The sequence below is a fragment of the Scomber japonicus genome, chromosome 5, assembly GCF_027409825.1.
Source record: "Scomber japonicus isolate fScoJap1 chromosome 5, fScoJap1.pri, whole genome shotgun sequence".
In the NCBI taxonomy this organism is placed as follows: Eukaryota; Metazoa; Chordata; class Actinopteri; order Scombriformes; family Scombridae; genus Scomber; species Scomber japonicus.
Genome location: NC_070582.1, coordinates 10,529,596 through 10,546,415, shown reverse-complemented (window position 1 = coordinate 10,546,415; position 16,820 = coordinate 10,529,596). Strand labels below are relative to the sequence as shown.

Here is a 16,820-nt window from a genome sequence, read left to right as displayed (position 1 = left end):
AGACTGCTGAATATTTGCTTATGGGACAGGTCAGATACTTGGATAAACACAGAGGGCTGCTCCATCACTGATAGACTGGTCAAGCGTGTTCTGTACCCAGAAAATGATCCCACAATTACAGCTATTTATTTTAGTCGTCCTAATCGTTAAAATAAAACCACCATTTTGAGTCTCGCCAGCATGAAAGGCAAATTTACACCTTGCATATTAGCTCTGAAGTAACGTTAGCAAAGCAGGCCTCGTTTTTAGGGCCTATTTGGCTTCCAATAGTGTGACCCTTGTGTTTTATGAGGGAGGCTAACACCATGAACTACATTTGTTACAAATTAGGCTTCCTAGTGCCGTAAAGTTGACACCTGCCACATCAAACCTTTCTTTTGCAGACAAGAGCGGGCATTGATAACCGGGTAGAAAGAAATATATGCTTCAATACGTAACTGAGCATTTATTTTTTTTAAATGTTTATGTCCACTTCTGCCATTGTTAGCGTTAACAATTGTGCTTTTTTATGAGGATAAAGGACACATTTAAAGGACTGGTAGGTTTTCTCACCGTCCAAAACTCACAATTGGGTCACATAAGTCTCTCCCCGAAGCAGAAGTTGTCTCTGACCACAAGATGTCGCCAAAGTGAAGAGTCAGGCCAACAGTGATGCTGCCTTCAGGTTGTAGTTTTGAGTTTGAAGGGATCAAAATGTGATTTGTGGTCAGTTTTAGGGAGTAACTAGTGACATGTAACGGGGGTTAAGTGAGTTAATTATAAAATAATGTAACTTTAATCCGTTACAGTTACTGAGAGAAAACGTGTAATTGAATTATAGTTAATTATTACAAAGGGGATTACATCTGAAGTCAGACCTTTAAGATTTTGCTCAGGAGAAGGATTTTCTTCTAATCTTTTAATATCTAACATGTTATTGAATACATATTGCTGTTTTTCATTCTTTGAAAACAATATTTTTTAATGTTTTGCAAATAAATCATGACGTGGTCTTAAAACTTTTGATGTTTTTCATAAAGTATCTTTATGTTATATTCCAAGATCTACATGAACTAGTGAAAACAGTTGTCTGCCTTTTGGCAAGGATCAAGTGTAGCGTCTGTTCTTATCAGTATAATAGCTGATACGTCCCCTGTCCGGGGATCATATATTCAATGGGGATGGGGAACATATATATTAAATTGATTTTTGGAACAGAGAGATGGAATAGGGGCTTGTTCCGTCCACTCCATGCATCAACCTGGTATTGCAGTACCTCCAGGAACAGTGCACCAAAAACGAAACAAGCAAACAAAAAAAGGAAAAAATAGTGAAAACATTTCCATATGAGAGATAAATCTTGCTTTACAAGAAATGATCTCCCTTATAAATCATGTCAGTATCCATGAAAAAACCTGAACTTAGATTTTGGTGGTAATAGGTACGTTTACCCTAACAGCTCAAAACATTCATTAGAAAATTAGAAAAGTAATCATAAAGTGATCAAATGTAATATGTTACATTACTTTGATGAAGTGATTGAAATAGTTAAATTACTTATTACATTTTAAATAGGGTAACTAGTAATCTGTAACCTATAACAGTTCTAAAGTAACCTTCCCAATCCTGTTAATAGTTTATTTCCTCTAAAAGCAGCTGACATCTATTTTCACTTGTTTGCACTGAGTTGATCCTGCTGCACCATAAGCTCCAGTTTTTAAAGTAGCCTGTGATTGGCTAGTAGTCGTTTGGAATAAGAATTCCGATTGGTTAGTATTAGAGCAGCTATGTCAGGCTAAGCCAATCACAGGCACGTAGGGCGTGGCCATCGTAGGATTTGTAAAGTTCGCGTCCGGATGTGACCTCACAGGAAGTAAACATTAGCCGCTAGCAATGCACAACAGCTAACGCTAAGCAATCAGTGTTCAAAACAAAAGCTGTCGGAGGCACGTTATCTTGTGTATCACCAATTTCGCTGTTGATATGCAGCTGTAGACGTAATTTTAAACAGGTAATAGTTGCATGTGCATAAACAAACTATTGTTTTGGGTTAGCTTGCCGCTATTCAGCCAGACTGTTTTCCGTAGCAGCTAACTTAGCAGCAATAGCACAATTTATGTAGGTTTTGCATATTTGTGATAGATGCACTGTTATATCGTACTATCGTACAATAACCATTTTGTGGCTACGGAGGCTGATAGCGTTACCTTGAAACGGAGATGAATTATGTTGTTAAATTAAGTCTAAACAAATGGTTCAGGATGAAATAGCAATAAATTCTCTTCCTTATTTCACACATTTTGGACTAGCATACATGCAAGACCTCACAGTTCGTTCAGTGAAGATAGTTTCTGCTCAGCACAAGTGATAAAGCAAAAATAAATTGAAAACGTTTTCATCCCTGCCCCCTTTTGTAGTTGACATGTATATTAAGGGATACAGAATCTAAGTGGGCATCAGCATTTTACATGGGATTGTATATTTTGTCGATTTCAGTGTTGAGGAATGGTCTGACTGCTGTGGCACCAGTGAAGATGCACAGCCGTCTGCAGGAGTTGAAGAAGGAAGAGGAGACTCTCCTCAAAATCAAAGTCATGCTACAAGACCAGCTGAACAGGCTGAAGGTGAGTGTGAGGCTTTAGAGACACAATATGATGGGGCTTGACTATTTGTGGTCCCAGTGGTTTATACTGTATATCCTGTGCTCACTCTGTGTTTCAGTTTGAAGAGGGGGCGTTGAAATCAATCATTAATGCTCAAACAGATGAAGGAGCCGCTCAACACCAATCCCCAGAAACTGAGGTACATCAATGCACAAATTGATGATTATAGTGTGGCATATGAAGATAGTCTCAGTAATAGCTGTTTCTTGTGTGTGTTGGTTCAGTTTTAAATACTAAAAATTTGAAATTCCCCCCTTTCCCACAAGAGAGTTAAAATAAGCATACTGTGAATGTTAAAATTTGAAGTTCATTTAATGTTTTACATAGATATTTGTATCACCATCATGATATGGTTTTTGGAGTATGCTGGTTATATGTTTGCTTATGTAAACATCATATCACGGCCTCAGAAACCTGCAAGCTCTTGTATAGGTTGAAAAACCAGAATATGCAACCTGAGTATCAAAAGCATGTACATTGTACAATGACATGTAAACACCCTAAGCAGGTATCTGATTACTGTCTGTCATGCTGGAAGGTGCTATTTCAACTTGTGTTTGGTTATCAGTTAAACGTTAAAATCAAAAGTGTGAAGCTGGCAAACCATGCATTTGCTCACTTCTTCCATTTCTGCAAATTAAATTGCAAATGCAGTTTATACTTTGTTTGCCACACTGGACATCTTTTGCTAATTTCAAGCATGTGACTAATGTTTCTATTTTGTCATATCTAGAGTTTCTATTTTGTCATATCTAGAGAACTGTGGCAATAGTTTGAATCTGAATTAGAAATAACGCAGCTTTTGCCACTAATACACTACATGTGTTGAACCCAAACTTAGACATAACATCACGATAACTAGCTGAAACACGTCATAATGTAATGATGATAGTTATTATAATATTAACAATGATAATAACAATAAGCATTTAATAACCCTAATTAACATTATAATGAAAAATATAGTCAGATTAAATAACTACAGTTGTCTAAAAAGATCATTGTAAGTGAAAGATAAGTGGCTTCAACTAGACTTTACTTGTAGACACTGCCTTAAGCTTTGTTATTCATCTTGTTAATGATCACAAAAATATGCATAATGTTAAAACAAATAATGTGACTAACAATGAAATGAGCTGCATAATATTTTATTAAGCTTGCGTCTGTATTTGAAGTTCTGAGTTTCATTCTTAGTCCCTGCTTTTTAAGACTTGATTTTAATGTAGTCCACATGCATGTTGTTTATCTTCAGGTTCATATTAACCTTGATGATGAGAGCGAGATCAATCGCACCAAACTGCTACTGAATGCCGCTGTAGATTACGATATGGAGGAGGAGGATGAGGAGGAAGAAGACGATGAGGACGAAGATGAAGAGGATGATGAAGATGATGACAATGAACTGGAGTTTGTGCCTGAGGGGGATGAAGATGAAGACGATTACTGAGATTTTCAGCTTCCCCAGTGTTCCCCAGTGGGACTTCAGTATTTGCACCATTGAAGAACTACCGTGTGTAGATGGACAGTTGTTTATTTGTTCACCTGTTTTGTACTTTGACTTATGAAGTTAAGAAGTTTAATTTATTTGAATGGAGTGAGTAACAGTTAGTGTGATGATGTGTGGTGCTAACAGTATCCTCTCCTTTGCCTTCTTAAAGGCATATCATCCAGATTTCAAAACATGTTAGGATTCATGTGTCGAATTTTGTGAGAAATGTCTCACTGAAAAAAGACAGTGTTATTATAGTAGGTGCTTATAGGTTACCAGACATAATAATAAGCTGAGTAGCAATTCAGTTGAGAATCAAAACTCAGATGTTGAGATGTGTTTGTTAGCATTAAACTATATGGCTGGGCCATATAAGAGGACTGTGTGTCTGCATATGTACAAAATGATTATTGTAAGCACAAAATAAAATTTTTTGCATAGGGTGCATAGGGCTGTTTTGTTTTGTACAGTTTACACCTGCTTTGCAATATGCATTAAGTATTGTTTACATCGATAACCAATAGACAGATACAAAGTACATGTTTTTCAGATGTAACAAATGTTTACATAACAGTATACTGATGGTCTTCTCAAATATTCAATCCAGGTAATACCAATGTTAAATTCATGTCCTAACCTGACCTGGTCAAATGGGTAATGCAGTGCAAACACTTTCCACCAGCAAACCATTCAGCATTTTTCTAAACAGCTAAAACAATACAGCAAGCCTCACAATAAGGCCAGCTTTCACACTGACAGCAGGGACAGCTCTGGAGAAGGGTGGTGCTACAACAGGCCGCGTACAATAGAAATTGCATCAATAGATATATACAGCTTTCTACATGGTCCACTGTTTCAGCAGAGCTTCCATTCACCCAGGGACTTGGGCTTAAGCACACACCTGCTACAAATGAACTCTTAATAAAATACACAGGTAAGTGGGCATTTTATGCAGAGCACTTACTGCTCTAAACCCAATTTTATGGTGCAATTGTTAAGGATTTGGAAATTGCTGTAAAAGCAAAGATGCTGATGTGCAAAACTTACAGATCTTAAAGAAGATAAAGGTAAATATGACTAGGAATGTGCTTTATCTGCATTATGATTATCATGGTGCAAGGCCTTATATATAGTAGGTTTATGAAGTAAATCCTATGTGCCGCACTGATTGCAGGCTTTTTAGGGTGTAATACTGGAATGCAATATGATGTTCTTTAACATCTGGAATGGAAACTCTTCACAATAAAAAAAATAATAATTATGTTAATTTTCTGAGCCTCAAAACCTTGACATTTACCTTGACAATGCAACAAACCACACTGATTTCCTTAGATTGGTCAAATGATGAGGTTACGAAGTAGTCAAATTCACATAACATGTATTTGTGTGAAGCAGTTCATGATTTGTCATGTGATTATGCACTGTAAATATATCAACCTCTCTGACATTAACTTTGCTTACAGAGGTGAAATCATAGTTTGTATGGTATCTGCCTGCCTCAGCAAGATGAACTCACACTCTATTGAGTTTGAATAGGGGCATTTGGCTCTGCATTAGGAAAGTGGGATCCCCTGTTTTCCATCACATGTGATGCTTCTAGACTGTTTGATGACAATTTTCCATAAATACATTTTTAAGCATGTAAAGGTACCAAAATGTTTGCTCCAGAACATTGTAGTGATCAAGTGGTGATGTTGAATCGTGTTTGTCTGCATGCAGAACTGGAGCAGAACCAGACAGTGACTGTGCTGCAGGCTCAGGAATACCATGCTGCCCCGCTGTGCATTCAGTGTGTGCCATGTGTTTATGTTGGTGCTGTGTCTGTCTGCGGCTGAGGACTTCGACTGGACAAAGAACAACCACGGCTCCTTCTATTATGGCACTTTTCCAGCTGGTATGAGTCCTATGCACACAACTTTCTTCATTGGGATAGATACTTTATATTTGAATGATTTTGTATTAGTGGGATTATGCTCTTAGGCTGGCCTCTTAAGAGCAGGTTGAATGGTTGTTGCCAATGTTGTATTCCTTAGGATTTTCGTGGGGTGCCGGCAGTTCAGCCTATCAAACAGAAGGAGCCTGGGACAAAGATGGAAAAGGACTGAGCATCTGGGATGTGTTCAGTCATAAGAAAGGCAAAATCCAACAAAATGAAACTGGGGATTCCTCCTGTGAGGGCTACTACAAAGTCAAGGTAGGGTGATCAGGTGACGTGTGCATGAGATATGGAGACAACACAACTGCAGAAGGAAATCTAAATACTCCATTATGTGTATATGTGTGTGTTGTACAGGATGACATTTCTTTGATTAAGGAGCTGAAGCTTAACCACTACCGTTTCTCCATCTCCTGGCCTAGACTCATCCCCACCGGCATTAAGTGTGAGTATCTGTTGTTAATTCAAACCACATACGTATGATTGACTTTGTTCATTTATGAAGCTGAGGAATTATCTCCACTTTAACATCATTCGCAGCTGATCACATAAATGAAAAAGGAATTCAGTACTATGATGAACTGATCGACCAACTGCTGGAGAACAAGATCACTCCCATTGTTACTCTGTATCACTGGGACCTTCCACAGGTTGTTATACAAAATATTGATACATTTCTGACTTTATCATTATTAATATATCAATATTTATACACTACAATGATATTCTTCTTCACCGAGTTGCTTAAATCTTTACTTTTCAAGGTCTTGCAAGAGAAATATGGTGGATGGCAGAATATAAGTATGGTCAACCATTTCAACGAATTTGCCAACCTGTGCTTTGAAAGATTTGGCAACCGAATAAAGTATTGGATCACCTTCAACAATCCATGGGTATGTTCAGTATAAATGGCTTGCAGTTTTTTACAAGAACATCCATCTTGTAGTTTTTTGATCATAGAACTTAGATAAACATGTTACTGTTACTGAAAGTAATCATCATTGCACTAATACTCTATTCAACCACAGTCAGTTGCAGTTGAAGGATACGAGACAGGTGAGCATGCCCCTGGACTGAAACTGAGAGGAACTGGAGCATACAGAGCTGCCCATCACATTATTAAGGTAGGAGGGTGCAAAAGTATCCAAAAAAAACAGCCAGCAATTAATAACCACTTTGAACAGGAATGTAAATCATGTCCAAAACATCTTTTTCGTAGGCTCATGCTAAAGTTTGGCACACTTACGATACACAGTGGAGGGCAAAACAAAAAGGTAAACAAGGTCATATTCTAGTAACATCTTGACTTCATTCGACACACATCTCTCAACAGTACTGTCTGTTTGAGTGTTGAGAGCTGCTGTGCACATCTGCAGGTATGGTTGGCATCTCTCTGTCCGGGGATTGGGGTGAGCCAGTGGATCTTACCAACCAGAAAGACATTGAAGCAGCTGAGAGATACGTTCAGTTCTACCTTGGCTGGTTTGCCACACCGATCTTTCATGGCGACTACCCTCAAGTGATGAAAGACTTCATAGGTAAGTTAAACATAGGGTGGAGACAGCAGTATTTAAATGAGAGTTTTGCGTGTCTTTATGGAGAGTTTGGTAATACAGGTAAGGCAAGGCAAGGCAGTTTTATTTAGCGCATCCACAATGGCAACTCAATGTGCTTTACATAAAACAGAAAAACATGCAATTTGAGAAACATTAAAACATACAATTAACCCCCCCACCCCACCCCCCACACTAATAATAAAAACAAAGTACAGAAAAATAGAAAGAGAGAAATAAAATGCTAGAATAGAGCATTAAATATAATATTGCAGCATAAAACAATCATTTTCTTTAAAATCATTAAAAGGACATAGAGTGCAAATGAAAGATTAAAATGTAAAGTGCTTTAAAAGAGCTCAATCATAAGCACAGGAGAAAAGAAGGTAGAAAAATATATATCAATAAAATATCATTCATTAACAAATGCTCATGACCATGTGTGCAGGAAGGAAGAGTGTCCAGCAGGGCCTTGGGACATCTCGACTGCCTTCATTTTCCCCCCAAGAGAAGAGCTACATGAAGGGTACTTGTGACTTCCTTGGCATCGGCCACTTCACCACCCGCTACATCACCCAGAAGACCTACCCAATAGGCCGTAGCAGCAGCAGCAACTACTTCACTGACCGCGACCTGGCTGAGCTGGTCGACCCACGGTGGCCTGACCCCGGGTCTGAGTGGCTCTACTCCGTGCCTTGGGGATTTAGACGTCTGCTCAATTTTGTTAAGGTGACTCAAGGTGTACTGAATGGCTTGTCAAAATCTATGCTGTACCTATTCCCTTGTATAAACCTGAAAGGATTTTAGCACTGCAACCCTTGTTAAATTACATAAAATCAACTTATTGTAACATGATTGCTTCCCTTGTAGACTCAGTATGGAAACCCAATGATTTATGTGACTGAGAATGGAGTCTCTGAGAAGATGTTATGCACAGAGCTGTGTGATGACTGGAGGATAACGTATTATAAAGACTACATCAATGAGATGCTAAAAGGTGAATGATCTCACACGTGCACACACACCTGTGCATTTCTTTTGTTTGGAGCACGTTAATATCAAATCTAAATCAAGTTTTGCAGTCAGCCCACTCTCTGTTGTCTGTGCTGTCACTCAGCTATCAAAGATGGAGTCAATGTGAAGGGCTACACTGCCTGGTCCCTGCTGGACAAGTTTGAGTGGGATGAAGGCTACTCTGAGAGATTTGGCTTGTATTATGTGGACTTCAGGAACAAAAACAAGCCTCGCTATCCCAAAGCTTCTGTTCAGTTCTACAAACGTATAATCAGCTCCAATGGATTTCCCAATCAGAGAGAGGTGAGAATTAGAGTGCTCACTACAAATTCCTGCTTTTAATCCTTCTCTGTATGGATGATTTTTACTCATAAATATCCAGAAACTTATACAGATATTCTCATTTGTACAGAAATCAAGACATGTACTTTAATTGGTTAATTGTGCCACAAAAAAGTTCAGTGATGATATGTGATTGCATTGCACGTCCACACAGGTTGAAAACTGGAGGAGGAAGGCTGTTGAGAGCTGCTCTTCTAGCAACCAGCTCCTAGCTGCAGGTAAGTTCGCCTATGACATCGCTGACATCCCTCGTTTACAGCATCAGTGATCACAGGTGAACACCTAGCTGGGGTAAACAATAAAGATTCTGAGGTAAATACTAAAAACCTACCAATAGTTTTTAAAAGCAAATGAGATCAAAAATTAAAATTTGATTTGAAAATGTGTTGTGGTTCTTTAAGCACCCCAGAACACACTTGAACAAATTATTAGTTAATTGATAATGGTGGAAAACAAAACCTGGCTAACAAAAAACTGTAACTGAATATCTGAGAATATTCTTTGTTTGCCCCTCCAGCTAGAAGAGAATCCAAGGAACATGCAGAAATGCCAAAGGTTTGGCCAGTGCATGATGAAGTTTAGAACTTGGGGGTACATGTCTTCCATTGATGTAATGTCTGTCTGATTAACAAAGTTTGGCATCTGCAGTTTAACACCGAGACCTTCCTCTGAAACAAGCTTGTACTCTTTTTGATGAAGTGCGCAACTACTTGTTTGCTTACTGAAAGTTTGACCAGTGCGCTTACATCTCATTTTTGCCATTTTGATTTCACAGCAGCTTTAAGAAAAACACATTAAGCATAAAGCGTATCTGTGGACTTCTGCCCATGGGGTATTTCACAAAGCAGGATTACAAATTTCACCAGATCTCATAATACCAGTGAAACTTCAACCTCAGCTTTAATAATATGATTTTCCTCTTGACCGCAAACGATGAAATAGTTTCAGAAGATTTTAATTTTGCCATTTTCTGGCTATGTTGCAAATGCTGCTTTCTGAAATATTCCCCAGTAGCTGCATGCAGCTCTCAAAGGGTTAAAGTGTCGTTAATCAACTCTGAGTAATTTCTCTTTTTCTATTAGAGGAACAGCGGAGTACTGCTGCCAATATTCTAAGACTTATACATGGTAAGGAATCACTCATGCTCACTATGAATCCGATAAACAATGATTTGATTCAAGAAAGAAATATATTAACCCTTTGAGTGCTGTGCTTGAGCATCATCACCCGCTTTATAAGTACTGACTAAAACTTCTAGATAATGCTAGTGAGTTGTTAATGTGTGTATGTGTGTGTGCTTTGCAGACCCTTTGACCAGCCACATGGAGATGGTAACTGAGATCGTTGTTCCCACTGTGTGCACACTCTCTATTTTACTCAGTGCCATCTTTCTTATGTTCTTGCTGCGGAGGCGGAACTAGGAAGGAGTGCGCGCACTGTGCATGTTTACAATCACAAACCTCATCACACATGCACACACACACTCATATTGTATGTTCATCAAATCTTTAATCAATTATGAGTGAACATAAATACATAATTTAAACTGAGTTTCAAGAGAATTGGTGACTTAGTTTCATTTGATGTGCATACAGTGTTTGCTGTAAAAACACCCCCCAATTATTTAGCCAATAATCAATTAAGTAGCAGACACTCCAACAGTGTGAATAGCTCTGCAACATGTTGAATTTTCTTATTAAAACATTGCTGTGAAATATTACCATTGCAAACAGTGCTCTCTGTATTTGTGTTTTCACTTGGTTAAAATTGGGAGTTGTTTGGCCTAATTAACCAAAATCTCTTTCAACTATTATCTTGAACAGACAAGAACAATCATATGTCATCAGAGAAACACTAAAGAGGGTCACAAACAATTCAGAAAGACTGAAAGTTATTCATCCAAAACATCTGACAGACATATAGTATAAGCCTACTAACAGAAATCCCTATAGTGGTTCCTGTAAGATTTGTTATACTGTTTAGGTTTTTTAAATAGTTAACATCTAGTGATAGTATCAAAAATGAAAATATACATATGGTAGAGTAGTTGTGCTCTGTGTAAATTCATGCAAAGTTGACGAGGCTGCAGCACACCGTGGTAGAAAAGAAGGCTGGATCCTCGCTGTCCCCATTCACTGTTTCATTTGAGTAATCTGAAAATGAAACAGAGAAGTTATCTGTACATTACAAGGGTAGTTACTATTTGTAGCTGTATGGGATGTATACTGTGTGTGATGTGCTGCATAAAGATCACCTGTTTCAAAGATGACATGATCAACCAGTGGTCTGTCACTGAGCTGTAAGGCTGTCCTGACCTCACGAGGACCATGGCCACTGGACACCTCAACCCCCCACAAAACTGGTTGCTCTCTATAGAATACATACACAGAAAAGCAAGGATGTATTTGATATTTGATTAAATGGGGGCATTTAGAGTTTTTTAAATTTCACATCAGAGGCAAGAAGAAATGGCTGCCTCTCTACTTTTCTACAGTTGGACTGCCAAACACAAATATGTATTTTTTCCTGTATAACAGTGGCTGTGATTTCTCAGTTAAAATCTAATTTGAGCGACATGGCAAAATCACCAGCCACCAGAAGAGTTCTATCTTCTGTCTCACTTTTATAAAAAAGTAAAAACGTTTTATTCAAATTTCACAGTGGTAGTTAGTAGGAGAGAGAATGGTTAAAGTAATAATAACAAGAGTGAGAACAAATTAATAAAAATGAGCCCTGAGTGTGGCCATATGTATGAAATTCCACATTATGAATTACAAAATCATCACTCATACAATTACACACAGACTCACTACTAACTATGAGGATAACATATAAGTAGAGAGGCGCAGGCTAAATGGGATGGTTTGGGGTAGAACATTAAGCAGGAAAATAATGTAAATAGGTGAATAAATAAATGTAAAAAATGAAATTGCTCAAACCGCATACTGGCAGTATAGAGTCAATTACAGTAATGTGACTCAGTACCCGAAAACACTTCAAGTTACTGCCCCTCATTTGAAGGAAGGCTAACTTTCTCAAGCTTAAGGAAAACATCACATCTGCAAAGTTGTGAAACTGACAATATCTGCTTGTTTAAAGTTTAATGAGGACAAATCTGTGGGGGACACTGAATAAGGCTTTTATGGGGCATGGCTGCAGGTTAACATCTGGTCTCAGCCTTTTTTGACATTTACTTCAAATTTTGCGTTAAAACATGAACAAAAAGACAAATATCTTAATAATGTGCAGTTACAAAATTTCTCTGGATATGATGAAGCACTTTGTGGTTGTGTTACTTACTTCTGGTAGAAATGGCTGATCAGCGCAGGTTTGATTTGCAGTTTGAACTCGTGGTCCTCATCATACGGGTACATTTTGTAGTGCTGCAAACATGATCTAATGGAAAGGAGAAGAGATATGAAATTGTTATCATGAGGAAAAACTGAATTTGAACACCCTTACATCACTGGAACACACCGACTTGACTTACTGTGTGAGGAAGAACAGACGGTCGTATGGCAAACCCAGGAAGGTGCTGCAGGTCACAATTATTTCCAGCAGATGGTGCAATTTCCTGAGTCGGATTACTTGCTCCTGCAGATCAACCTCTGTGCTCAGGTAATAACACTGTGGAATTAAACACTTACATTCAATATTTTGTAAAACAGTCATTTCTAAATAGCTGTCATTAAAATATGCTCGGGCTTACCAAGTGGTTTAGAGTTGTCAATTCTTCACCTGTGGAAAACCAATGATTGTATGAAAAAAAGGCAACGTTTGTGTCTAATGATTGAAGTGGGATCAAACGCAGTAAAACACAAACACAATCATGTGTTAATTGGAGATCGGAGCAATAATTGAGGGGTTACCAATGAGATAGTTAATGTAATCCTTTCTCATCTTGTCCAGACCCATTTCTAGCAGCATGTGGACAGGGGTGACACCTGTAAGAGACACATGATCGATCTGCTGGTGGTAGGACTGCAGGATGAGCTTGCTGAGGGAGCTGCTGCTGTCTCTGTGAATCTGGTGGAAGTGAAACATGTAGACAAAAAATATATACACACACACACACACACACACACACACACACACACACACATTAAACTCAACAACCTCCAGTAATTTCTCTGATAATCAGTTTCCAGAATCAGCACCATTACACACCCAGGGTTTGATGTCACCGTATCTCAGAGCTTCAGTGACTAACTTCAGACAGTCTCCAATGTCTTGATATGATGTTACACCTGTAATTTCAAACAAATTGAGGAAAACTATTTTCACTGTCCGATTATTATGTTAATCAAATGAATCCTGGTTTCCTCAATGGTGAATTTGACTCACTCTTTCTCATCCGAACCCACAACTGCTCTACAAAATCCAAATCGCCTCGTTCCAAGAAAGAGTTGAAAATGGGAGTGTCTGTTTCAGGCTTCAGCTTTGTCGACTTTGAAAAAAGATGGAGAAGCAAGAAAGTTACAACATGTAGTCTCAAATGAATGCAGATGTGAAAAAGCCCTTGCTTTTAAAATATCATACCTCAGCTTTTTTTTCAGTCTGATCCTGTAGTGTCTTTGCAGTGTTTTGGAGCTCTGAAAGAAAAAAAGATAATAAGGATAAGGATAATATTAACTGCTGGTTAGTGTTAAATCGTGGGAAAGCCGCACTAATTCAAAAAATACCCTCTAGGTATCCTTTGGTCAGATTTACAGCTGATGTGCTCTCCAAAGGTTCCATCCATTCAGTCTCACCAGTTCTCAAACCATCAGCAAGAGTCTAAAATAACAGTGATATGAAACAATTGGTTGTTTAGTTGTGCACTAAAACATAATTGTCAATTTCAAATTACTTTGGGAGACAAACCTGAAGAAACTCCAGCTCTCTGTACATCTCAAACATTGGGCTCCTCATGTCACCGCTGGCAACTTTGATATTCTGCATGTGGATAAAGATGAAAACTATAGAAACCATAGACATTTCAACATTTAAATTCACTTTACATAAACAAAAAGTACATATTTATTTGTTTGTTGACTTACAAGTGCAGCTGTAGAGGACAGGGGTGGAGTCTCAGGGATACTCTCCACATGGCTCCACTTGAAATCCACTGTCACACTACTCTGTGACTCAATCATGGTGTTTTCAACAAGGGTGGAGCCAAATAAGTTGAACCTGGCACTGCCTTTAACCACCATCTAGAGGCATTGACAGATTAGTCGAGTAAACATTCTTTCCCAGTGAAAAAAAGAGGGATGTACATTCACTTACCGAGGATGGGTGATGCCTTTTCTTGTGCTCTTGTTTAAGCTCATCTAAGGTTATGAGAGATTTTTTGTCCACCGTTGAGCCTAATGTTTAAATTGGAATAAAACAAATACCAGAAACATCAAATCACACAAGCAATAAAATATCACCACTACTGATAACGTTTCATTCAAAGAGGATTAAAGTATCAGAGCTATACCTTTGCAGGTGACGGAGTATAATTTGACACCAGTTACTTTATTGCCCACACAGACAGTTTCAGCCCCAAACCAGGATGTTCCAGCTGGATCCAACATGTCACATCGCACCCACAGAGGATGCAAGGCAGGGATGTTATCCATAGCGGAAACATTAGCATTTTGAGATAATGTGTACCAAGACAGCAACTGCCTGTAAAATTAAAAAAGGATATACTTAATTTTGATTCTCTCTACATATTCACACTAGCACCCGATTCATTTGAAAGCAATGTTTAACTTCTTGGCATTGGTCACCTTGCTTTCATGATTGTGAGTGGTTCTGGTACCAATTCTGTCTGGAGTAAATCAGCATTGGCATCATCAGCATCATCAGCATCATCAGCAACATCATCATCGTCAGCACAGTTTGAAGTCTCAGTCATTTTCTGATCGGCAGGTTCACTTATTTTTGGAACCTTATGAATTTTAGAAATAAAAATATGGTCAGCAATGATGAGCAGTATTGAGAGAATTAATTAACACAGTATAATTTAATGGGGGAAAACTGATATCAGCATATGCATGTATTTTGAATTCTGATCTGTATTTTGGTCTTTTAATTGAATAAAATAAAATAATAAAATAATAATCACTGACTTGATGATTTCATGTCCAAGCAGATGTCACTTGCATTGATTATGGTAATGGAAAATTGAAATTAAAGTCAGAGCTGGTGGAGTATACTGATTGTTACTGAGTGAGCACCTGTCAAGTGTTCAATATATTGGATTTAGAGCCTTCAGTTTCAGACTTTCAAGAAACCTGAAAATCTTCATAATGAATCACAGAATTAACATTACTCACATATTTTTCGCAGATGAAGACTGGCTGGTTGCCACAGTACATATTCACCACTGCAATTTTGTCTCCGTTCATCTTTAATATTTGAATATCCTCCTGAAACCAAATACATTCATATCATAACTGTAATAGAAAAAGTTAATGCGTTATTAAAAATGTTAAAGTTTAAATGAAGTCACCTCATATGTGCACATGTCCTTGCTTTTCTCATCTTGGAGAGATCTACAAACAAACAAAGCAACAGAAATGAACCTTACATTAGCAGATAAGTAGTTAGTGAGGAATCAAGCAATGAAAGACTGAATCAAGCTAAAGGCTAAAGGGCTAACCACAATAAGAGCGATAACTATAACCATAACAATAAAGCATCCACACTCATCAACTATAACATCCTATAAACAGCTGCTGGTTCCAGCTGTGTCTGCAGCTAATGAAAACTGATGTTGATGAGTTGTTACTGCTGTATGTTGTACAAGGAAATAAAAAAGAAGGGTTCACAGGCGGATGCTGATTGAGTGTGTTGCTCAGAAATAATTCAGACACTAGTTGATGTGATGTTTCAGTATTTACAGACCAAACTGACCCGACCGACAGAAGCAGATGTTGAAGTAGCTTTTTATTGAGCTGTGGCAGAGACACACATTATGAGCACAGATCTGAAGTCTAAAAGATTCACTAACTTTGTTTTTTTTTCAAATTATAATCAAGAACAGCTATGTTCAGCATGTTTGTATAATAATGAGAGCCAAACTTATCTAAAGAAATCACTTCTGGTGTCATCCTGCTCCAATTTGTGGTGTGAGAGCAGTTATTTCCATAATTAAGATGATATTTGCATTGCAGGTTTTGACGTTTTACTGAAAATATCGGACTGGATGCAGGTGTTGTTGTGCAGTATGGTTTATGGGAAGGATTTTTTGATTGGCTGTCAGCGTTTCTATCGTCCATCAAATCGCTCTGAAAGTGATCCCAATGATATCGTTCACCTCCATCCACGATGTTTAAAACTATATATTTATACTAATAGCTATAGTTCTAGGTGTGGACAGACTTTAAGACATCACATCCCTTTTTCTGTGGACTCTGTGGCGTTAACACAACAAGCTTTAAAGAACAAAAAAGCTAAGTTATGCATTCAGAAAAAGGAAACTCACCGAAGTATATTTAAAAAATCCTTAGCGCTGGACATCACCTTTGAGCCCATCGCAGTGTTACAGCAGAGACGTCCTGTTACAGAGAAAAAAATGTGGACAAAACATCCAAAATGAGTCAATAAGTGAAAAGGCTAAGTTTGGGAAGCTGCTGTTGATATTTTGACACTGGCGCGCTCAATGAAGCGGTGACGTCACGGGGTCAGAGTTCACCACTTTATCGATATGAGTATACATAATTTGAATTTTTTAAAAATAAAGTCAATGAACGTGTTTAAATAATCCCACGCATCTATAAAATACAATGTTTTAAAAATAATATCGCAAAGAAAAAAAATGTTACTGAAAAAGTAGTTCGGTCTTACGTTTCTCATTCGCCAACACGGAA

General features: G+C 38.0%; 3 protein-coding genes and 1 pseudogene across 3 annotated transcripts; 3 read left to right on the top strand and 1 right to left on the bottom strand.

Annotated features, from left to right (window-relative positions):
* Positions 1 to 1,061: 1,061 nt before the first annotated feature.
* On the top strand, positions 1,062 to 1,277 carry LOC128359588 (uncharacterized; annotated as a pseudogene).
* Positions 1,278 to 1,865: 588 nt separating this feature from the next.
* Positions 1,866 to 4,567, top strand: snapc5 (small nuclear RNA activating complex, polypeptide 5). The gene is made up of 4 exons (XM_053319737.1): positions 1,866 to 1,990; positions 2,476 to 2,603; positions 2,701 to 2,781; positions 3,895 to 4,567. The coding sequence occupies exons 2-4, from the start codon at positions 2,514 to 2,516 to the stop codon at positions 4,087 to 4,089; spliced, it is 366 nt and encodes a 121-aa protein (XP_053175712.1). The 5' UTR covers positions 1,866 to 1,990; positions 2,476 to 2,513; the 3' UTR covers positions 4,090 to 4,567.
* A 1,581-nt stretch (positions 4,568 to 6,148) lies between these two features.
* On the top strand, positions 6,149 to 10,397 carry lctlb (lactase-like b). The gene is made up of 12 exons (XM_053319731.1): positions 6,149 to 6,325; positions 6,425 to 6,512; positions 6,608 to 6,717; positions 6,832 to 6,960; positions 7,096 to 7,191; positions 7,287 to 7,341; positions 7,444 to 7,605; positions 8,069 to 8,349; positions 8,491 to 8,617; positions 8,738 to 8,937; positions 9,131 to 9,194; positions 10,282 to 10,397. The coding sequence occupies exons 1-12, from the start codon at positions 6,149 to 6,151 to the stop codon at positions 10,395 to 10,397; spliced, it is 1,605 nt and encodes a 534-aa protein (XP_053175706.1).
* A 139-nt stretch (positions 10,398 to 10,536) lies between these two features.
* On the bottom strand, positions 10,537 to 16,544 carry zwilch (zwilch kinetochore protein). Its single transcript, XM_053319738.1, has 18 exons — positions 16,436 to 16,544; positions 15,461 to 15,503; positions 15,285 to 15,377; positions 14,736 to 14,896; positions 14,441 to 14,631; positions 14,245 to 14,324; positions 14,016 to 14,171; positions 13,840 to 13,911; positions 13,659 to 13,752; positions 13,516 to 13,568; positions 13,321 to 13,423; positions 13,144 to 13,223; positions 12,846 to 13,002; positions 12,686 to 12,714; positions 12,467 to 12,603; positions 12,277 to 12,372; positions 11,231 to 11,346; positions 10,537 to 11,129 (listed from the first exon to the last, which is right to left on the bottom strand). The coding sequence occupies exons 1-18, from the start codon at positions 16,483 to 16,485 to the stop codon at positions 11,041 to 11,043; spliced, it is 1,800 nt and encodes a 599-aa protein (XP_053175713.1). The 5' UTR covers positions 16,486 to 16,544; the 3' UTR covers positions 10,537 to 11,040.
* Positions 16,545 to 16,820: the final 276 nt, after the last annotated feature.

Excerpts from the sequence above, each read along its gene's own strand:
- snapc5 (XM_053319737.1), top strand. The coding sequence starts at position 2,514 with ATGCACAGCCGTCTGCAGGAGTTGAAGAAGGAAGAGGAGACTCTCCTC. Across the intron at positions 2,604-2,700 it reads ACCAGCTGAACAGGCTGAAG|TTTGAAGAGGGGGCGTTGAA; the intron begins GTGAGTGTGAGG and ends TCTGTGTTTCAG. Across the intron at positions 2,782-3,894 it reads ACCAATCCCCAGAAACTGAG|GTTCATATTAACCTTGATGA; the intron begins GTACATCAATGC and ends GTTTATCTTCAG.
- lctlb (XM_053319731.1), top strand. The coding sequence starts at position 6,149 with ATGTTGTATTCCTTAGGATTTTCGTGGGGTGCCGGCAGTTCAGCCTAT. Across the intron at positions 8,938-9,130 it reads GATTTCCCAATCAGAGAGAG|GTTGAAAACTGGAGGAGGAA; the intron begins GTGAGAATTAGA and ends ACGTCCACACAG. Across the intron at positions 9,195-10,281 it reads CAACCAGCTCCTAGCTGCAG|ACCCTTTGACCAGCCACATG; the intron begins GTAAGTTCGCCT and ends TGTGCTTTGCAG.
- zwilch (XM_053319738.1), bottom strand. The coding sequence starts at position 16,485 with ATGGGCTCAAAGGTGATGTCCAGCGCTAAGGATTTTTTAAATATACTT. Across the intron at positions 13,224-13,320 it reads GTGGGTTCGGATGAGAAAGA|GTGTAACATCATATCAAGAC; the intron begins GTGAGTCAAATT and ends TTGAAATTACAG. Across the intron at positions 11,130-11,230 it reads TCATGTCATCTTTGAAACAG|ATTACTCAAATGAAACAGTG; the intron begins GTGATCTTTATG and ends TTTCATTTTCAG.